At 43.1% G+C, this 22,909-nt stretch overlaps 2 protein-coding genes across 10 annotated transcripts in view; both read left to right on the top strand.

The window, feature by feature from the left end:
- MAP3K5 (mitogen-activated protein kinase kinase kinase 5) overlaps positions 1-8,572 on the top strand; it is a 93,327-nt gene extending 84,755 nt beyond the window's left edge. For 2 of the 3 annotated variants that reach the window (XM_052674533.1, XM_052674544.1), the window contains exons 26-30: positions 1,739-1,982; positions 4,794-4,906; positions 5,703-5,815; positions 6,676-6,752; positions 7,549-8,572. In XM_052674533.1, the coding sequence (XP_052530493.1) occupies positions 1,739-1,982; positions 4,794-4,906; positions 5,703-5,815; positions 6,676-6,752; positions 7,549-7,609 (608 nt within the window). In that variant the 3' untranslated portion in view covers positions 7,610-8,572. Of the gene's footprint in view, positions 1-304; positions 641-1,738; positions 1,983-4,793; positions 4,907-5,702; positions 5,816-6,675; positions 6,753-7,548 lie in introns of those variants that run through there. The other variant, XM_052674551.1, reaches the window with a different exon arrangement.
- A 1,817-nt stretch (positions 8,573-10,389) lies between these two features.
- Positions 10,390-22,909, top strand: part of MAP7 (microtubule associated protein 7) — a 103,655-nt gene continuing 91,135 nt past the window's right edge. The window contains exon 1 of one of the 7 annotated variants that reach the window (XM_052674707.1): positions 10,390-10,516. In XM_052674707.1, the coding sequence (XP_052530667.1) occupies positions 10,471-10,516 (46 nt within the window). In that variant the 5' untranslated portion in view covers positions 10,390-10,470. Of the gene's footprint in view, positions 10,517-18,381; positions 18,772-22,909 lie in introns of those variants that run through there. The other 6 variants (XM_052674718.1, XM_052674656.1, XM_052674647.1 and 3 more) reach the window with 6 other exon arrangements.

Below are 22,909 nucleotides of genomic sequence, written 5' to 3'. Positions count from 1 at the left end.
AAGATTTTGAAACTAGCAGGGACTTTTTTCCTGTTCACTGTCTGTTTTGCAGCTCTAACACTGATAAGTGTATTGTCCGTTTTACTTTGGAAAGCACTTTCCAAGATGTGTAATGTAAACAATTCTGCAACCTAATGAGCATTACCAGGCAAAGGTACTCTGAGGCTGCCTTTTTTGAAGTGCAAAACGCTGCTATTGCAATCCAAAGGATGAACAAATCATAACATCAAGCCCCACTGGATGATTGCATTGGACAACATAATTAGAAAAGCTGTGCAGACAGCTATTACTGTTCTAGTCCCAGGTTAATTAATGGGTTAATTTTTTTTTTTTGAAAAATGTGTATTTACACTTGCTGATGGTTGCTCTACAATGGCAAAATGAACTTGTGTTCCTAGTAGAGTGATGTTTTTGTTTTTTAAAGTAAAACAAATACAGACTTATTTCCCTAACATAAAAAACAACTGGGGAGCTGCTGTGTGATTGATCTACTTTGTTTTACTTAAGTAGAGGCAGCTGTTATTCTTAGTATGTTTGGCTCTAAAGCAAGTGGCATTGAAATTAAGAGGTTAATTGGACTGAGGCATGAATGTCCCTTTTGGAAAGAAGTTTACTTGTAGATTCTTGAGCATAAAGGAAAAAAAAAAACTGGCAAAAAAAAAAAAAATATATATATATATATATAATTGTGTGTGTGTGTATATATATATATATATATATATACATATATGTTTTGAAATGGAGGCTAAAGGGAATACTCAGTCATAAGGAGCCACAATTGAAGGAAGGAAGGAAGATTTACGTAAAATGGCTGAGATTAACAGATGTTGATGCAGTAACAGATTTTGTAGGAATATAAGATCTTGTGTATGTATCTTGCCTGGTAAGATACCTGGTAAGATCTGGTAGGTAGTTTAAACAGGGAATAACAGAAAACAGTGTATTCTTACAGCTTTGTGTCTGTGATATTGTGAGTGTATATCACTACAAAGTAGGCACTGTTCACTCTGACAAGTAGAAGGGAAGTGTGCTGCCTTAACTGTTGTAAACGTGATCAGTTTGTTATTTTCTCTCTATATTTGGATACAGTTTTTGGCAAGCATGATATTCTTTTAGTGAGAGAATGCTAAATATCTCAGATGTTTAGACCTCTAGATATCTGAATCTCTTAAGTTTTCTCTCTCGTGTTTTCAGCTGCAGTTATAATTTACAATGCACACAGTTGTACTTCTTGATAGCTGTAGCCTAAATCTAATGCACGAGTGGGTTAATACTGCTTTAATCAGCATTTAATAGGTGTTAATAGGAAGTGGTATTAGTATGGTAGCTCTGTCCTCAACTACTGGAGGCAGTAACAGTCATTCACTCCCTCCCAGTTCAGCAAACCCTCCATCAATCCTGGCACTAGAAAGCAGATAGCATTCATACTGCAAATTCTGACTGAGTGCAGTACTGTTTGTTCTGTATATAGGGCGAACTGTAAGATTCCTCTGCAGTTTGACATCACATGCTAGCCAAATTTGAAATCTTCCTAAGCCAGATTTCTATTTCTTAAGGACTTTGAACATTCTGTAGGCTGAATCAGAATGTGCTAAGCTGTTACTCTATGGTGTGAGTGGTCTTAGACCCCTAGATCTCCAGAAATTTCCAGTCTGCTTTAATCAAAGCTGTAGGATAATCACTAAATAGCTTTTTTTTTTTTTTTTTTTTTTTCCTTATATTTTAATCTTTCTAATAGAATTGAGGCCACATTTTAGTCTTGCATCTGAAAGTGATGCAGCAGATCAAGATGATATAGAAGTTGAAGAAGATCAAGATGAGCAGCCTCAGAATCAAACTATCCAACAGCCTTGCATTGTCATGGAAGATGCAGTAGCTACCTCAGGTGTGAGCACACTCAGCTCTACAGTATCCCATGACTCACAGGCTGCTCAGAGAACACTGAGTGTCCAGCTGGGCAGGCTAAAATTAGAGACTAATAGGTAAGTCTGGGCGTCAGGACACACCAGCCTTCTTGTGACTGTATGTTGGTTTGTGTTTTTAATTATACATACTAGAATAGTACTGACATTATCAAAATGCTATAGTAATGTTTAGTAATGCAACTTATTCTTTAAATGATAGTCATGGTATAGTTGTGACTGATCACATGTGTTAGTTTTATTCGTTTCAGCACAATAACAACACAAGTTAAAGTTGGTCTTGTTTCAGGCACCCTTTCAAGGAAGATCTGAAAATGTTTATCTTGCTGCCAAGCTTCTGCTTTTTCTCTCCTTCATAAGCTGTATATAGCTGATGAATGGTGGTATGTTTTGTTTCTATTAAGGCAGAACACACTGTTCTTTTTGGTAGTTATTCCTGGGAACAAACAAAAGCGAGTCGACAGCCACACGTGAACTCACAAAGGAAACTTCCAGAGTTGTTTTGTGTGCAGAATTCACTGCAGCAGGATTTGTGTTTACAAGCAAGCATTACATCTTTATTTTATTTTAAAAATGCTGTGGTTCAGAGATGGAAAAATGTGTTCATTTTTTAAATAAGAGGTGATCCAGAAACTTGTATTTTGGATTTTTTTTCAGAATGTATATGTATTCTACTTTTACTAAGATATTATTTTCTCAACTAAAAACACAGATCTCTGACCCCCATTGTTTTATCCAAACAATTTTTCTATATAATCTTGTTTTCTTTTCATTAACATGTACCAAATAGTCTGTTTGGAGCAGCTATTTTAGCTTTATATGACACTGGATTTCCCACTGACCTCGGTAAATTTTTTATGTGACCTTTGCAGAAGGAGAATACATCTTCAGTACAGTTGTTATGCTGCCAGAACATTCTATGTAGCAGTTGACCCAAATTAAATTAAAACGTTAAACTGCTCTTTACTTCTAAGTGTTTCCAGGAACTTTGCCATAATTAGAGTAATTCATTATACTGTACTATTTTTGATAGAGTAAGAACTCTTCAGTCCTCATTTTACAATTCACTGTTTATGTCTGTGGTGAGCACTGAGGAATATTTTGATTTACCTTATTGATATACTTAAAAGCAACAACACAAACGTGATGCAGATTATCTCACTTGACTTCTCAAGTTTATGCTCAGGAATAGCATCCTCTTGGATGAGGTATTGCTTTCTAGAACCTTACTCGTGTAAACTTCTTGAATGCAAAACCTTTGGCCAAATAATCACATCCTGTCATACACTCAAATTTTGAGGTAAATAATATGGGCAGTTGTTTAATTAAGGAATTAATTAAAGCTTTATTGGCATTTGCAGCAAGTAGCTACCGAGAGAAAATGGTTTATTGGCCCCAAAGGCCCTTTTTTCAACCAGAATGGGTAGAGGAGGAATACATTAACTGAAAGCTTCAGTTAAAGCCTCAGGCTGCACGACTCTGTGCAGAATACTAATCTGCATCGAGAGTAACCAAGGTGTGGGTGTGTGCAGAGACACAAAGCAGTGCTGATAGCATGGGAGGCGGACTTCTCAAGAACTGTCAGCTCTAGCGTGAAAGTACTCAAATGCAGCTGTGCTGTTGGTAATCCAACATGTTCTATGCATTCCTAAAAGTAGCAATCATATAAGAAGCAGTTCATTTCTGTGCAAAGACAGAGTGCTTCTGTTGTACGTCCACCAGCTGAATTCCACAATGCCCTTATCTCTCAGCATCCCAGAAGAAAAGTTGCAGTGCCTCAAAACAAAAAAAAAAGCAAAAAAGCTGCACTAAAATGGAACAGATAATGTGTAGCTTTCAGGCTGACAAAGACTTCAAGGAAGGGATGAAGAGGCTGTGATTCTTTTGAAGTAGAACTTTCTAAGACTGGAGAGTCACCAGTGGGTTTATGAGCTATAACGTGAGCATATGGTTCTCAATCTCCAGTTTCTTTAGCCATGTTTCTGAGTGTGTTTGATTCACAATTCCTCCTTTTTACAAAAATAAATAAAGAAATAAAAATATAAAACAGGAAGTTACAGCAGCAAGTTTCACATGTACATTTTCTATTGTATTCTGACTTTTTACCCTTGATCAATTTGAATGGTGCTGGTCACCAAACTTCTAAAGGGTTCCCTCTGGCATTGTATTATGAGGGATTCAGACATAGGTTCCAGTTTGTTTCTGCTTGTCGTTCTCAAAAGTAATTGCTTAGGAGAGCACCAAAGCTATTCTGCTTTTTCTGACATTCATAAAGCATGGGAGGACAGGTATAAACCCTCTACTATGTGAGGAGAGACCTTGTGTGGATTACAGCATATCTTCCCCACTTGAGAAACAGACCCATAAGCTGCCACCCCTTTTTCATCACTGCTCTGTCCCTGCCGTGCTTTTGAAAATATCTGCTGGGGGAATGTGAATTGGCATTCTGCCATACACAGGATAAAGTGACAAAGTTCAGCACTTGGTTTATGAAATGGTTCAATAATTGAGAAGAAGAATTCCACAGTTTTGTTTTTAACAGAATGCTGGCTGTATAAATTTCACTGAACTGTGTCATACTACGTGTTCTGTTCAGCATGTGTATGTGTCTATGAAGGCAGAGTATTTGCTTTGTTTTGCTGCTTAATAGCTGTAGCTTTAGGAACCAGAAGAATAGATGCTTCTATCTTCATGTGAGTCATAAAAGTTTATAGTGATAGGATATTCCTAAGGCAAGAGAAGAAATCTGTCCATATCTCTGTCAATAAGGTTTCCAGTTTAAGTTTAGTAGGATGTGTTTCCCTGAACACTTGAAACCACCTTTAAAAAATAATAATAATAATAATGCATTTTGTTCCTCTTGCTTCTCAGGTTACTGGAGGAGCTGGTTCAAAAGGAGAGAGAATTTCAAGTCCTTTTACATCAAGCTATAGAAGAAAAAGATCAGGAGATCAAAAACCTCCGGCTTAGGTCACAGCCGATAGGTAAGAAGCTATTTCAGAGAAAAATTTCACACTGGCTACAGATGAAATCTTGTTTCTATTGAGTCAGCTTCAGCAAACCTGTTTTACTATGTTGCTTTTGACAAAATGTGCTTTGGAGTGCACACTGAAGAAACAAATTGATGAATTTGTTAATCACAATAAAAGTAATAGTACGACTTAAATATTTTTAATGGCAGTTGTAACATTGTGTATTCAAGAGGCTCTATCTAAATGATGAGACAGAAGTGCAACTTAAAGCTCACTAAGTGAAGCTGAGTTTGATCTGTATCTACCTCAAAGAGGGTAGAAGTGCTAATGCAGTTTGGTACTTCAATGTAGTGTGCTTCAAATAAGTGCCACTTTGCAAAAGCAGCTGATTCTCACTGTAAAGCATTGCCTACACATCAGTTGTATGAGTTACCCTGAATATTTAATTTGTGTAAGAAACTCTGTGTAGACACAATTACAATGATACTGAATTTCCATCTGAGTCATTCTCCGAAGAGGAAAGTATCTGTATCAGATGCTCATGCTGCTTTAACTGCCTTCACATTCAGGCCCAGGCCCAAACTCAGTCTGAGTAAAGTAACTGACCGTAACCAAGCACAATAGTTGTGAACTGTCCATAGACTGCAACTGGCTGTGGGCTGCAGGAACTGACATTGATTTGTGGGGGTACTGCTAACCTAAGGGTGGAGGGAAGAGTGATTGAAGACACTGCTTCAGCAGTAAAAATGATAGGAGGTGTTGCTTTGGCAACATGCAACCTTTTAAAAAAGAGAAATGCTTGTTCTAGATATTCCTGGATTATCTGTCTGTCATCGTCATTCCACTGGCACAGGGACTGAGGACCCTGATCTCATAAACTGGCTGAGTGTTCAAGGAGCTGATGAGGCCACAATAAACAAGGTAAGAATGGTGCTTTCTGATTGCTTTGTGACACAGATGCAGTACTGTTTTGTGACTGAGCACAAGAAGAAAACAAATAGTCTCTCAAAATGTGTGAAGTAATGAGAATGAATCTCTTTTCAGAGGAAAAGAAAAAGCTACAAATATGAAGGCTATAATTTTATAGATAGATAGATCGTGTAACTGACAAGGAGTAAGAATAAATTAGCCTTGTAAAGAGGCAGTATTGCTTTGCCTCACAGTTTTTCAGCATCCTCCCAGATGGTAGCAGTTCCTGCTGATTATGCCCTGGATACAGAGAACGTGTTCACCCTTAGCTATCTGTGTTAAGTGAAATCTCATCAAGATTCTGCAGCAAAGGATAGATAATTTTAGAGGTGCTGAGCACCTCAATTTTGGCTGACTTAAGAAAACCTTCATGTAGTTCAAAGGCTTCTTGGAAATTCAAGTATCAAATTTAGATGCCACTTTTGAAAATGTGAATCTTAGCTTTTTTTTTGCTTTTTTTTTTTTCCAATTTTTTAATGTAGTATTAATGATGCCCCAATGTACATACACTGAAGTCAAGATTCTGAGATACCAGTGGTAACAATGGAAATGCCAACTGACAAATGTTTTGAGAAGCTGCAAAAGCACTGTGTTTAGAGTAACGTGGTATGTCAGTGTGGGCAATACACTACACAAAAAATAAGTAGCTTCACTGTGTTTCACAAGGGTGTACAATATGGATTCATTTCTTAGATGCAGCACGTGTTGGATCAATTCTAGATTTCTTCCAAACTTCTGTTTCTAAGGGCAGACAGCATATAAGGCTAGATAGTATTTCTAACAAAATATTGATATTTAACTTTTCTTTGTAGTTCTTGGCTGAAGACTATACCTTAATGGATGTTCTCTGCTATGTTACACGAGATGACCTGAAGTGTTTGAGACTGAGGTAAGGCTGCACAGTTAAGTGAACTGCATGCAGCTGCAGCAGGTTTTGTTACATGAACAAATAACTGATACTAAACCCATTTCTTGGATTGTGCTGCATTGTTTTAATAGAAGTTACACTGTCCAGTATTTCTTGTATCTCTCTACGCAGTCCTGATAAGCTGCTGTAGTGCTTACACATTAAAAACAAGCTTTTCTTTTATAGCCAAGCAAAAGGAATTTTTTTTTAAGTAAAGCTTTTACCTTGCACTTGGATACCCTGGGAATCCACTAGAGCCCTGCTTTTACTTTAAAAGGTTGAGACTGCAAAATGTGCTGTAGTTCACCATTATCACAAAGCTGCAGAAATGAACACGGCCTACAGCTAATGCTAGATTTCAGCAAGTCATGCCAGGTGCATCTGCCACAGCAGGACCAGCTTATGAAGAAACAAGAGAAGATACCAAGCACTGAGGGTTCCTAGTTTTAAAATACTTTTTTAAAAGTAGTAAAACTTTAGCAGGTGGTTCCTTCATAACGTTGGCAGCTCGCTGTGGGTTATGCAGGTCCAGAAGTCTGAATTCCAGAAAGCAGGCAACTGGAAAGTAAAAGTTTGCCCTGCACTGTAATCAAAAAAGGACTCTGCTCTCTGTTTGAATACATGTTGGATTTTACCTTTGATCAACCTTCCTACTCAGTCGTAGAACTTTATTAATCAAAACTAGAACAAGAAAATCAGAATGCACCTGAATTGGAATACTTTCAGGCTAGAGAATATTCTCGTACCTGAGCATCTCTAATTTATTTTTTCTTTACAGGGGAGGAATGCTATGCACACTCTGGAAGGCCATTACTGACTTTCGACAGAAACATGCCTGACACTTAAATCTTCCCTTGCTTCTCCATGGAGAGGAAGAGGTTTCTTTCCAGCACGGAGCAGGTGTGCTGTCAGAAGGACTGTTGCACTTTAATCCAGTATTTGTTTACCAATGTTAAAAACACTGCAGCTTCCTGACTGCTCTTACTCCTGTAATCCCTGAGGAATATGTAAACAACATGCAACGTTATTTTACTTCAACCATTTTTACTTGCAAGTTTTCCAAAAATTAAAAGGGGGAAAAAAAAAAATTAACTCAAGAAATATCGTACTTAAAGTAACCAGATGTTCATTTCATGGAAAACTGATGTAAGGTTTCATGTGACTGTGCATCACTGGAACAAAACCGAAATGTGACACCTTCTCAACCAAGTTTCTTTTTCTTTGTAGTGTTGTATCAGTAAAATGTAGTAGAAATTCATGATTTCAATCAGAAGTAGATGTTTTTCTTTTAGTGTGCAAGTCCTAAGAGTAATTGTTTTTACCTACTGCTCTATATAGTTTAATATTGTTTATTTTTGGTAATTTAAGTTCTATGGTGCATTTGTTTTAGTTGTTTATGTACTACTGAACTGTACCAGTTGCATACACCTCAACCATAGTACTGTTAGCTTGTTCTAAAGCTATCTGACACACACAGTTGAAAATAAAAATAACCTAAGAGTTACTTTTTCCTATATTTTTGAACTTCTAAAATACTAAAGGTGTAAAATGGGAAAATATTGGAATAAAAAAGGAAAAAAAAAATCACACTGAGTATCAAGGGAAACTTTCTGACGGGTTCAAGTTACAGTGATTTGACTTTGATTAATCTATAACCTTGAGTGTTTTCTCTGTACTGGAATTGTTGTGAACAGAACACTGACAACTCCCTGCAGAACACAGTTTTTCTCAGGCTCCTCTGTTTGATGTGATAAAAGAACACCCACCCTCTGTGCACAAAAAAGTTGTTTTGCTGTATTCTACCTTTGCCTGTATCTCTTTTCTCACACATGGAAAAGGATCATGGACATTCTCTGTCCATCCACGCTGATCATCATCCTGGCATTCCTCCACTGAGATTCTTTTGGGGCAGCTGTTAAACAAACAAACCCTAACAAAACAAATCCCCATTCTATTGTGAATAGAACATGCTTAGACAGAAGCTACTCCTTTCTTCATAAGTCTTGGTAGTTGGTGAACAGCTTATGCCCTGAATTTTTCAGGTTATGTATTTCCCAAGAAAATTACGTACTCAGGAAAGAGTGGTAGGAAACACAACCAATTTAAAAAAAATCCTAAATGTGAAAAAGTGACTTTAGGAAAACAAACTAATTTGATTTGACAATGTGAAATGGGATTCTGTGTCAGCCCATGATTAAAGCTTGAAAAGTTCTGGTTTTATGCAGGATGAATAGAACAGAACACAAGTGCATTGCTTTCTCTCTTCATACTTTAAAAGCAAGCAGTCCATGGCCTATGACTCAGGATGCTCAGGAATGTCAGCTATGTGTGAGAGAAGACAGTGTGATCATTTTCATGTCCATTTTAATGTCTTCACGAGACCTAGCTTGGCACCAGCTGGGAATTAATTCCTGTGGTTTGCTGTTGGCCTCACTAGACCTGCAAAGCTGCTCAGTAACCCATTCCATAGGGCTGTGTCATATTTGATGCAGGGCTAGACAGCCATACTACCTGAGCACCTGTGGGCTGTGCTTCCCTCAGCTGCCCAGTTTATTCATCCTTGGGCTAGAGCTGTGCACAGTCAGAAAAGAGTTTGTAGCAACCCACCATGCACTTGCATGTAAATTGTTCTGGACAGTTGTAAAAGTATTTGTAATGGACAGAACTTGCACACCCTTTGGGGTAGAGTGCATCAGGGAGGTCTGCTGGGGATCATAGAATCCTTTGAATTGGAAAGGACCCTTAAAGACCATCTAGTTCAACTCCCTTGAAATGAACAGGGATGCCAACAGCTCCATCAGGTGCTCAGAGCCCTGTCAAGCCTGACCTTAAGTGTCTCCAGAGATGGGACATCCACCACCCCTCTGGGCAACCTGTTCCAGTGCTTCGCTACCCTTATCATAAAAACCTTTCTCCTTATATCCAGTCTAAATGTCCCCTCTTGTAGTTTGAAATCATTTCCCCTTGTCTTATCGCAGCAGACCTTGCTGAAGAGCCTGTCCTCTTCCTTCTTACAGCTCCCTTTAAGGGGGAATCCCTCAGCTTTGCTTTCCGGGGATGCTGACAGGTACCAGTGACCTCAAGTGAGACACGAGATCACATTCTGAGGACCTGGTATGTTTTAGCGGAGGATTCTGCAGCACGGAGCCTTTTGACTACAGGATGCACTTCTCCCTTTGATTTTAGCAACCTCCTGGTCCTTGGCTAGGGCTGCTCTAGTGCAGGGCTCAGGGTGGCTGAGGCTCCTTCCACTTCTGTAAGAGAGCCAAGCAGAAGGCAAGAAGGAAATCCGGACCACGGCAGAGCTGGCTTTGGACCTTCTCTCGTTCGGCACCGAGCCCAGCCTGCACCCGTGTTACAGCACCATTCCCGTGCACGCAAACCACAGCACAGTTTCACCACCCAAGCCCCGTGTCCCGCCTCACACCGTCAGAGGCTGCCGCAGCAGCCGTGCTCCGAGAGTCCTGCGAGGCAACGAACAAACAGACACCGCAAAAGCACGCAGGGAGATACAGGCACCGGAACCCGGAGGGAGCCGATAGCTCCCGGTTCGTAACCTCCTCACAGCCACCCTCGGGGCAGCGGCCGCTTCCTGCCCGCCCTCACCTGCAGCTACCGCCGGGGGTGGGACGTGGCGGCCTCACCTGCCCGGGGCCGCGGAGCCGCGGGGCGGAGCCGCCGCGCGCGCCGAGGAAGAGACATGGCGGAGGCCGCGGGCAGGAGCGGCGGGCGCCGGCGTTCCGCAGGTGAGGCGCTGCGCGCGGCTCGGGGTGGGCGCGCGGCCCGGCTCGCCCCTATGCGGCCGCGGGGAGCTGCGGCGGCGCGGAGTTGGCGGCGGCCGTTCCCCCCCGCAACAGGTGCACGGCCGAGCTGCGGGGCTCTGCCCGTTCTTCCGCTGGCACCGCGCGGCGACGGCCCCGACCCCGCGGTGCCGCAGCGCCCCGGCTGCGGAGCCGGGGTAGATGCGGGACGGCGACGGTGCGTCCCCGCGGGGCCCTGCAGCACCGCTGGCCTTCGGGGTTGACCCGACCGGCTGCCGCCGCCCCCGCGTAGGTGGCCTTGCTGGGGCGGCGTTCGGGATCTCTTGTTTTGTCCTGAGAGCGAGGAGGTGTGGGCGTATGGAAGCGGGCGGAGCGCTACGTGGCTGCTGCAGGTGCCGCTCGCTTTGCGGCTGCGGGGGCTGCCTGCAGCTCTCGGTCCCCATCTCCTTCCCCACGCCGCACAGCGCGGACGCTCTGCGGTCCTTCGCTCCCCCCGCACCCGTTGGGTTCGTGGCTGAAGGGCGTTCATCAAAGCAGCCGCGTGGCTGCTGCTTAATTAACGTTTCCACAACGTAATGTTTTTAATACATATTTGATATAACGTGGGCATGCAACAGCGAGCAACAGCTGCGGGCAGGCCCGTCCACGTGCCGCCTGTCGTTAAGGAGGTTCAGTACGCAGCGCTTTGGCTCGGAAGCCCTTTTCGCAAGCGCAGCCCCGCTGCAGAACGCGACCCGCAACGCGCGGGGTTGGCGGCCCGCTTCTCTTCCGACGGGAGGTACGGGATGCCGGGCTGTTTTCTTTGAAGCCACGTTTTTTTGAAGCCACAAATCATTTTCCGGCTCTTTCCCGGGTCGCGTTAACTCGATGTTTTCGCTAATTGCCTGAGCGGGCTCTTTCGTTTGTCAGAACTGGAGACGACGACGCACCTTTTGCAGGCGCGCTTTAAAAAGACGTCCGTGGTGCAGATGAATTCTGCGTTCGCTTCGCCTCGTGACACCGCGCTGCGCTCCCGCTTATCGGGCTCCGCTGCTTTATCCGAAGCCGCACGGGGGGCGGACGGGCCCCGAGAGCCGCCAGCTCCCCGCCGCTGGGAGGCGGCCGCGGCTCTCCGCGGGGCGCGTTGTTTCCCACCGGCCGCCAGGCGGCGCCCGCGGCACGGCCCGCTCCGCCTGTACCGCTGGGCCGGCACAGGCTGGCAGCAAAGCGCGGGGCGGTCGCTGTGCTACCGACGGAGGTACGGAGATCAGCGGAGAGCTCTGCCTGTCCTATCCGTAGTTATCTCACGTTAATAGTGTGACTATTTCCAGCTTGTTAAATGGTGCTGAAGCTTTAGTGATACGTTTTTGACAGGAGGAGTGTCTGCTAAGGTAGCTACACTTGTGTGCGCTATTGCTTTACTTTGGGTTCATGTTGAGAACGGATATTCCTTCCTACGTGTTACTTCAAATGTCAAAAATCATAATTTGCCATAATCTGAGACCGCTGCCATCTTATTTTAATGACGATTTGTTTCTTTAGCACAGATAAACAAACTTAATGCTTTACAGCTGGAAATTATTTGTGGCGTTAAATGTAATTAAATGTGATCAGCGCAGTAATTGCCTCAATTATGTATATGGGGTAGAATCACAACGGCGTAGTTTATTTTTCACTTGGAAAAACGTGCATGCAGTGCAGGCTGCAGCACGCTGCTGGTGCTGTGGCAATTCTGCACACTCGCTTTCCCTGCGGGAGGGAAAGCCCCCTCCATGCAACTTCTGTTGTCCAATTGCAGTGCTGTGAGGAGCTGCTGTAGAACAAGGTACACGTGTAGCCTCTGTTACGTGCATTCAAGGTGAAGGTGGCTGTGAGAAGATGGTGCTTCTGTAAAGCTGGTTTCGAATTAATTCTGCACGTGCCCAGAAGTATTGATTCTGGAGTCATGTAGTATTTGCTTTTATTAAAGTCAATCTTTGCTTTCATTAAAATGAGACATATTTATAACCTCAGTGGACTTCGAGAAAATACTTGAAAATGTGGATTCTGGGAGTTCTGTTGGAGTTCAAGGAAAGTGAGCTGTAGTTGTCTGCTAAGAAAACATGAGAGGATGGGCTGCCTGATTGAAGTGGGTGGAGTTAGCATCACCCACTCCTCTTGACTTTGGGAGCCCTTAGGGATTGCAAGTGATGGAATGACTTATGCTCCATATTGATAGTCCAGGTATGAGGAATTTGTGAGGAAAACATGAAGTACTGATGCCTCCAAATAGTTTTCATGTCACTGTCTGATACTCTAACTAGTCGTCTTCTCAAAGAAGGTAGCCTACAGCTCTGGGCTTTTCAGGTTCATCTAATGAATGTGCTGGGAAGATGCCAAGAGAGTGCTGTTAATTATGCACAGCATCAAATTCTTCACAGGATTTCATCCACCAAGTGCTGTTGGTAGTACACTGAAGGAAAAAAAATTAATTTGGTCTTGGCATGTTGCCTTTGCTTTGAACTATTTCACATTTCTACCAAAGTTTAGTACATAGGGAAGGTCTCTTCATTCTCAGGGTGCTTTACAAGCACTTCCACCTTTTGATGTGCATGCAGGTGAGGATTTCTAAAACTATGCTCTTTTCACAAGCAGAAGCAGTGAGGAGACTGCCTAGGATAATTAGCACTGATGACTTTTGCTTTCTGCTGAGTTTCTGTCTCCTACTTCCCCATCGAATCCATTCCCATTCTTCACTGCGTTTCTGTATTTAACTGAGCAGGGACTGAAGCAATCTGGTGTTCTGCTGTAGGCCTGATCCCGTATCCTGCTGTCACAGATAGGTTGGACACTCTTAGGCAACTCTTTTCAAATTGCATTGTTATTCATCACTGTACGCATTGTGCAATTTTTATTACTAGTCATGCTATGCAAATCCATTTAATTAAAAGTGTAACAAGACGTGTCAATGTTTGTCTTGCATTTGATGGCTTCACTGGTGCATGTGTTTGAGCTCGTGGATCCGTCGGTGGGATCCCTGCCTTTGTGCTCTCGCATGGCTCTGAGCGAGTTCCAGTTGGTGTGGGGCCGAATGGTTCTGCTCTTTCTGGAGTTAAAGCACTTGATGCAACGACTGCAATGCAGTGACGCAGATGCAGTGACTGAATGAAGAAGTTGTTCATGGCACTACTGTATTATTATGGCCGTGGCTTTTATAAGAGAGTTGCTCACTTAAAGCTATTCAAGGGTGTCTGTGCACTTGACGGCATTCTCATTACTCAAAAGATGTGAAGGTTTCCCTTCTTCTTTTCTGGCATTTTAGATTCTGTGCTATTGATTAATACAGGGTGCCTTCTTTCCACCTTCTTGGAAGGTTAAAAATAAAAAATAAAAAAGAATCAGTCATTATAGACTAAACAACAAAAAAAATACATATTTTAAAGATGTATTCCTGTAAAATCTACAAGTTCTTTACTATCTTGCATATTTACATAAGAAATCTTTGAGGAGAAATTTAAAAACCTCTAAAGATGAGGTTATTCTCTATTTTGACAATCAGAGGTAGAAGGAAAAGAGCAATGCAACAGCAGTGGCAGAAGAAAAATGAGATGTGTATGAGGAGTGGTTGGCTTAATGGGAATAAGTAATTCTTAGGACAGCAAAGCTATTTCTGTGATTTCCAACTTGTAGGAAGTTGTTATAATAGGGAAAAAAAGATCTGTCTTTTTAAGGCTGTTTTGCTCTGTCCTAGATTCGCATGGCATTGAAAATAAGGTTTTCAGTTCTTTGATGCTGAGTAAATAGCTGTTCTCTCATGCCAAGTAGGAAAAAAAAAAAAAAAGGCTCTATTTGCTTGAGTTTGGGCCTGATTTAAAATCTACTAAATTAAGTAGAAAGTATATGCAAGGAGATGAATCCCCTGGAGAAATGTAGGCAGGGATCGCATTTGGAAGTTAGTTATTATGCATATGTTCTGATATGTAGCTCTGTCATACATTTTTTTTAATGAGTTCATAAAGCTTTTGACACAGATGACTATTAATGTCAAAAAATGTCCACGTAAAATATGGTTGCATGCTGTATTCTGTGCTCACACTGTTTTTATACATATATACAGGTTTTGAATGGCAGGTACTGTTTTTGCAGGCTAGTGTGGGGTCTGTTAACCATACCTGGATTTCTCTGATTGTTTCCCTGACTGGAACCCAATTCCCAGTGAAACCTTATTATTCCATGCTGGAAAAACAGCAATATAAATGCAAAATGCCATCTCCTTTCTTGATGCTAGCTTATAGGATGGGGACCTATCTTTTCCTGACACTCCGTACTAGGCACATCACAAACAGCTTAATGAAACATTTGCAATCCAAAAAGGAGCACATGTTAAAATAACATGTTGACTTAATCTAATTCTTGATACCAAGTGCATTTGAGTTGAGAAGAAGCTTTATTTTTATTTTAAGTGGCCTTGAACCAATATCCAAGAGCAGAAGTGGAACAGTTTTTATTTTGCTTGGCAAATACTATGACCCAGAACCATCTTAAGGTTATGTATTATTTTGTCCCCTACAAGAAAATGAACTTCACCTGTTAGCAATTTTGCATAAAGCTGGAGAAAGGTAACAAAGGGAGTGTGGAAATTGCTCTAAAAGCACTGAGGCACATGAACATTCTGTTCAGCTTGTGGTGTTCACCATCCAAACTGAGTATATTTTAGAATAGTAAAAATAAGTAGTAGTAGTATAGTGGTCATAGTTATAAGCTCTTACAAAGTACTTTAGAAGAGGGAAAAATAAAAGAATCAGTGAGTTCTTTCAGAAGTTAGCCTGTTGTTTTTTTTTTTTTTCCTTTTTTGGGGGAGGGGGGAGGAGAGATGAGGGAGAGGTTTTTATGATTTGATGCTGTCCCCTAACTTCCCATAAAACAGAAGGTAAAGACTTCTGCTTAATTGCTTACTCTTTAGCTGTAGTATTTTTCTTAAACTCTATTTTATCTGCCTTTGTCCTGAGAATCCTGCAGGAGAAAGATGTGAGATTTCTGTAAAATGTAGCTTGTTGAGTGCATGTACAGTGAGTGGAGGAAAAACCTGCGTACTGTGATTCAGCAACATCTTATGAGTGCTTCTGTATGGAGGGCTTTTCATCGACAACTTGTCTCTGAATTGATCCTTTCCCTCTTCTGTAGTGCTATATGATTTTATATTTGTTTGGTTTGCCTGACATGCCCTATAATACAGAGTGGCTTCTAGTTAGTGTACTTGATATCTTTTTTTTTTCTTTTTCTTTTCTTGAAAGCCTGTACAGTCTTAGTTACCACAGGTTACTGCTGCCTGTAAAAGATGCACGTTGCCCTGTCCTCGCTGGGTTCCTCCTTCACTTTCTGTTCATAAGCTGGCCAGCGTTGGACAAGGCTGTAGTCTGCCCCACCAAAACAGAGATCCGACCTCTCCCTCAAACAGGGAGATTCGCCTCACGGAGAGAAGCTCAAGGTATTGGGTTGGCAGGGTGCTGCTTCTTGAGGCGGTGGCTGTAGAGTGTGAACTCATCGCGTGCTGCTTGTTATGGACCCAGCAGTGAGTTTCGTATAGTATTTGTGTGGTTATGAAAGTGATCCTATGAATGAGACACAACATCTGGAGTTCCCCCACTGAAAATGATCAGATTGCTTGCAGTAGACCACCGCAGTTGTTGTGGTGACTGACTTTATGTTTACTAGGTGAGATATCAAGCTGAATGTCTGATGTTAAAGCACAAGCATCAATTATCACGTTGTTATAAATATTCACATGTCCCAGATCACAGTATAATTATCTTTATAGTCTTCATTCAAACTCTGTCAGGTAATTCGTTGTGCAAGTTATTACACCTGTCGAATCCAGCAGGTGGAAGTGGATGTGCTGCAGTGTAGTGATTACGGTGATAATGAGTTTGAACGTGATGTAGCAAGAAGAAAGTCCTTGATGCCTTCAAGATGCCCAGTTGCCTGAATCCATCTCCTGAGAACCCAGACCTGACAGTGAGGGCTGAGCCATGACTGTACTGGTGTATGGTGTGCCTAAGAGGCAGTGGATTGTTTTAAGAATAGCTCCAGAACAGAATGTTTGAAAGGGTTGGAGCCCTGTTGTGGTGACTGAAAGCAGGGAAAGGAAGGGCAGCAATGCTAAGCAAAGCTGGCAGGGAGGTGGTGCTTTCTGCTACTTCTGTGTTGTTGGAAACAAAGGAAACACATGGAAAGTATTTCTGGTACCAACTGCAGACCGATGCTGGTGGATGTGCCTGCACTGCTGTGTATTATTTGTGGTAGGCATGTTTGTGGATGGGAGTGGGAAATGGAGCTGCTTCTCTTGCATGACAGTCTGTATAAACCCCGGAGGGCGAATCACTGAGCTAAGAACAGCCTGTGTTAAGAAGGATTTTCCTCACTCCTCTTGTTCACGCCTCATAGTACACAGCGTCTGGCAGATGCTGACAGATGCTGTCATGCTTGATTTCTGTGCACACCCACATAGTTCCCTGGCAGGGGGACTGGTGGCAGGAGGTAGCCAGGGGCCAATGGGTGCTGTTGTGGGCTGCAGGCCACGCTCAGGGCCTGTGCCCCAAACAGTACAACTGCCTTGTTCAGTTCTTGCTGTCCCACCAGAGTGGAGGGGTGGTCAGCATCCCAGGCCACCACTGTCAGCTCCAGCCCTTCTCTTTCAGGATGCTATCCGTGTGATTGAGGTGGCCATACATGTCTACACATCTTAATTTCTCAAGTGTGAGCCACCTGTAGACTCATCACCTAGTGTGTGGTGCATCAGGCTACACATTTTTCTTTATGAACTCTAAAGTGGGGGAAAATGCTCTGACTGTAACACTGAAGAGATGTTGTAGCTCACTTCTTTTCTTTAGTGGCATTTGGAATGGCGAGAGGTTGAAGTGAAAAGAAGTTGTGTGTTGTGGAGAGGTTTGAGTCGGCCTCTTCTCCCAGGTACCAGCGATAGGATGAGAGGCTTCAAGTTACACCAGGGGAGGTTCAGGTTGGATGTTAGAAAACTTTCTTAGAGCGGTGAGGACTGGCACAGGCTGCCCAGGGAGGTGGTGGAGTCACCGACCCTGGACGTGTTCAAGAATCACGTGGATGTGGCGCTGAGGGGCATTACATGATTATGAGGCATGGAGGGAATGGGCTGATGGTTGGACTAGGTGATCTTAGTGCCTTTTCCATCCTTAGCAATTCTCTGACTGTAAGGTGAGGGCACAAAGTGCAAGGAGTGTGGGATGTTGTGCAGAGGTCAGGAGCAATGTGCAGGTTGCTCAGCCTGTATGTGAGGGCTCTGCTGGACGTGGCCAGAGAGCTCCGGAATGCAGCGGCTGAAGGGAGCCTCAGGAGCCTTTGTTCACCTTGGTTGGTCTTAGCTTGGTTTGCAAAGTGAAAGTTAATGGTTGGTGCTGTAAAATCAGTGTTGTGGTACCAGATGCTAACTGCACAAGTCGTTTAGTTGCCCCACGTGTCTGTTCCAGCCAGAGAGCCTGATTTCGGAGTTCCCACACACCTGCCTGCAACAGTGGGCGTATGCATTCCTCATGCAGAAAGCACGCGGTGCCTAAGAAAGCGATTAAATTAAGGGGAGGGAGGGCAACGTAGACATATATGGAAGACGACTCATCCTCCTCGCTTTAATGAAGCTTAACTCCCCGAACAAGAGCAGGCAGAGCAGCGGCACGGCGCAGGTTCTCGGCGGACCACGCGGCCCGCAGCAGGACGGGGCCGCCCTGGGCGGGAGGTGGCCGTGTTGTCAGGGCAACGGCCCGAGGCGGCGGATCGGGTTCTGTCCTCCCGCGCTGAATATTTCAGCGTGCCGTAGCTGGGAGAGGAGGGTGCCGCGGAGGGGAACCCGGAGCGGAGGGCTGCGATCTGGCTGGAGCGAGTTAAAGGAGCGGCAGAACCGGTGTGCCTTTAACTGGGGCTTTTTCCCGAAGAGCCTCTCCGCGCCGAGTGGATGCTGCGTCGGTCAGCTGTTTGCGTCCCGCTTATCCATAGGGGATCTGCTACCGGCGCTCAAATGAGCAGGCGGCGTCGCAGCTAGCTGCTGTGCAGCGGCTGCCGGTGCTCGCCCTGTTTTTATTTTATTTTTTATTTTTTTAAATAAGAAGGAGACGACAACAGCATGCCCGGTGCGACTACTGTCCTTCGTCAAGAGAGGCTGAAGAAGACAAGTGCCAGGCCCAGCCCTCTGGGTTTGTTCACCATCACCGAAGAGGATGAGCAGCAAAAGAACGGCAATTCCAAAAGACCGAGAGGTATGCGCGGCTCCGCGGCGTCACCGGCGCTGTGTGCGCTGCGGGGCTCCGCCACGGACAGGTGCGGCTCGGCGGCGTAGTGGCAGCAGTGCGCTGTGCCTGATGGATAAATGGGCGCCTTTAAAGCACTCGGGCTGTTATGCAATCGTCTGCTTGGGATGGGAAAGGGAATCTACTTTTTGGTTCTTGACCCCTTTTTCAGGCAGAGATGAATTTGCTTGTTTGCTTTGCAAGGATTTCTGCGCTCAGTCTGCAGAAGTACCTGTGAAAAGTGGTGGCTGGAGGCTTGGGGAACACCAGCCTGAGATAAGAGACAGCTTTGCTGAAGGCAGTATAAAGTTATCTCTACTTCTCTGCGTGTGCATAAGGGGAAGTGTGTCTTCTGGAAGAGTATAAACATATAAAGAGTAAAACCTCCCAAGGAGGTTGTGGATGCCCCATCCCTGGAGGCATTGACGTGGCTTGACGTGGCTCTGGGCAGCCTGGTCTGGTGGTTGGTGACCCTGCACATAACAGGAGGGTTTAAACTAGATGATCATTGTGGTCCTTTTCAACTCAGGCCATTCTATAATTCTATGAAATAAATAAATATATACATGTTTAATTAGACTTAGATAAGCCTGACTAAGGACATGGCACTCTCACAAATGGTAACTGCGAAAGAAAAATTATTTGTGGCTGTGTGGCAGTAGTGGAGGGATGCTGATGATCGTTGATTTGTATCAGTGCTCCCACCTTGGAGGTATTCAAGGCCAGGCTGGATGGGACTTCGAGCAACCTGGTCTAGAGGGGAGGTGTCCCTTCCTATAGCAGGGAGGTTGAAACTAGATGATCTTAAAGGTCCCTTCCAACACATACCATTCTATGACTCTGTGATCAGAGATCTGCCAAGCCTGTGTGGCTGCTGCTTGTTTTATGTCATATCATTAATGTTTTCCACCTGGATCCTAGTGTTTGAATTCTGTTGGTCTGGCAGGGATGCTGCAATTTACAGTTGTGCCTGGACTCTTAGATCTGAATCTTTAGTACTGTCTTTTCTTCTTCTTCTTCTTTTTTTTTTCCCTATGGTCATATGATTACATATACATGATACCACTTTTTTTTTTATTTTATTCAAGTAGGAAAAAAAATTGCACTAGATTTTTGTTTACCTAACATCTACCAGTTTTGTAGCCTCAAGACAGTGTTTCAAATTTCAGACACTGCCATTCTACCATGTAACAGAAGAGCCCTGCAAGCAAGCATTTAAATAGCAAATTTATAGTATGTTTATTTATTACAGCTAACAAGGTGCTGCTTTTTTTTTTTTTTTTTTTTTTTTTTTTTACCACGAAGGGAAAAAGTAGCTTGGTAGCTTTGACAAAATTCCTGAGTTTTGAATTTACCTGGTTTTGCACCTTGTGCTTTTTCCTCATAATAGTGAAGGGTTGGACAGATTCAAGCATCAAAGTAATATTGTATTGCTGGTCCTTGTTAATGTGCCTCCAGTGCTGGGGTCTTGTGTGCACAGTGCTGTGCATTTGAAATTGCCCATGTGAAATGGAGATCAAGCTCTAGTATGATGATGAGCTTTTTAATGTTTTAAGAAGGATATAGTTTTCCTTTATCAACCCCTGGGTGACTTCTGGAGTCAGCAGCCACAATTGATATTTTTCCTGGTTTTGTTCAGGGGCACCAATAGTTTCCCAGGGTAAAAGTTCTTGATGGCTTGGCCACTGTTTTCTGCTTTCAGCTGTCACACAGATATGCTCATCCTTTGCCTTTCTCATTAAAATGAGTTTCCATTTCTGATCTTCTTTTCCTTTTATTGCTGTGAAATGCTAGTAGTAAATTGTTTGCTCCCTGTGCTCCCAACATGTGCATGAGGGATTTTACTGAGATTAAAATTTGGCAGTGTAACTTGAATACTCTTGGTGAAAGTTCAGGAGGCTGTACAAAGCCTTCTCATATACTATGAGTACACTCCTTTGATTTTTCTGGTAGTAATTAATGAAATGGCTCTTACTGTCTCCAGAACTGCAGTAGTTCTTTGCCCTTCTGTATGTGCAAGCACTGGGGTTAGAGCTGGAGTCCCCACACATGTAGACTACAGGTGGTGCACTCACTGCCTGCCTGGCACTGGGGGAGGTTGCTGGGAGAGTGGGACCGATGGATCTGCGTGAGGCTGCCCTCAGGTTTCAGGGCCCATTGTTTGGTTGCTGCTCTGCACTGTTTGCTTCATCTTAGTTCTCAGCCTGCCTTCGTTGCTGTGTGCTCAGCATGCTTTGGCAGCTGCTCAGTCTTTTCTTTTCTGAGCACAGGCTCAATTAGTGGTGTGTTTGTGGAGGAGGGCTGTCCTCACCTGCAGCTCCTGTAATCATGCTAGGTTCTCTTTTTACTGCAGTTTGAAGGCCTGTGATGCTCTGATACTCCAAAGTATCTCCTTCCTCCGTTAAAGACACTTGAATAACATCCCAAGTTTTAAGATATTCCACATTTTGGGTGGTTCAGGCCATCTTGCAATACTAAGGCTGACTTACAGTTCATACAAAAGTTGTTTTTGTAATCTGGGAAACATATTTATGGGGATTATAAACCGGTTAATAATTGCAAGACTTTCTGTAAATTGGCTTCAGTATCAGTCATGTCTTGTCCTGGGTTGGCTGTACTGTGATCTGAGTTAGGTGGACACAGAGCTTGTTCTTCCAGTGTAAACAAGCAATGAAATGAAAGTGTTTGTCAGGCATTATTTGTTTAGTCTGGAGATAGGAAAAGCCTGCAGCAATCTTTGTAGCCATGTGCTTCTGATACTTTCTTGCATTCACTGCTTTCTCATCCACGTTTCAGCTTCCTCTCCTCTTCCCTTTGCTCCTATCCCCTCCTAACAGCATGTGCATGTCTTAGGAGGATGGAAGGAGGCAGTAATTGGTTTCTGGATTCTGATTACAGTTGCTACCTGCCTCTATGAATCAGTTAACTAACTGGTAGCTAGAAAATTAAGAACATTTTCTTTAGTTTTTTGTTTTGTTTTGTTTTTTCTATAAACCTGAATGTGAGTTTCAGGGTAGTCTGCATCTATTCAGTCAATATTAATAATACTCTACTGGATCAGACTGGGGCTGAAATGTTGGTCGCAAGTGGGGAAGAGAGGGTGGGGAGGCACAAGTGTTATTCTGCTAAATCTGTTCCTTGGAAGTCTTGGAGGTTTTCAGATAGTGCTTGTATCTCAGAGTCTTGTCTCACAGACATTCATATGAGGTTGTCTCTTGTTCTATAATTATTATTTTCTTTATTTGTTGGGATATATTTGAATTTTCTTTAGGTGTGGGGTTTTTTTTGTTTTTTGTTTTTTTTTTTTTTTACACTGATTTCCTTTCTCCTTTTGCCAGAATAGTTGTTCAAACAAGTTAGTTTCAGTTAGATGCTTGGAATATAAACTAGTGAGCTCAAGTGCATAAATGACCAGAGAGCTACAAATAGTACTTTAAGGAACCCAAATGTCATGTCTCAGCCTGATTCTTTTAAGGGTTGTTTTTGTTATAAAATTTTAACAGAGGGAAAAGTCATGTCTTATTTGTAAGCCTGGAGTGGTGAGAATTGGCACAAGTAACCAAGCTGTGCAGTACTCACACAGACTGGTGGCTGTCCAGACTTCCAGGCAATAAATCCTGGGTACTGTTTGTTGGTTGAAGTCAAAGCTTGAATTGAGGCTCAATTTCCTACTGGGATTAGCATCTGCCTAAAACAAATCTTGCAGGCATGTCTGCTTTTGTTATGTTAAGCAGACCTAGAAATCGTCCACAGTAAGGTAATATGTTTCTGTCTCCAAAGGGACCATTTAGACATCTTCACTTTCATCGTCAGTTGTTAGAGATGTGCAGTATTGGCATTTAGAGCACATTTTTCACTTGTTGTCATTTACTTATATAGATCTCTCAGCATACTTTTTTTTTCTATCTTTCTGCAAAAGCCTAACTTTTGTAGCTGTCCTAAGTCTCTGTGTAAACCAGCGTGCTTTTTGTTTGTCTGTTTGTTTCTTTTTTGAGACTTAGCACACACAGTCATGTTTGATATGTATTCTGCATATTTTGTTTAGGCTACATATTTATATCAGCATCATTAGTCCTTTAAAGCTTGTTCTGTAAAGCAAATAGTTTCT

The sequence above is a fragment of the Tympanuchus pallidicinctus genome, unplaced genomic scaffold (genome assembly GCF_026119805.1).
Source record: "Tympanuchus pallidicinctus isolate F22 unplaced genomic scaffold, pur_lepc_1.0 scaffold1, whole genome shotgun sequence".
NCBI classification, from domain to species: Eukaryota; Metazoa; Chordata; class Aves; order Galliformes; family Phasianidae; genus Tympanuchus; species Tympanuchus pallidicinctus.
Note: the sequence above shows the minus strand (reverse complement) of the source record. Positions and strands in the feature narration are given on the sequence as shown.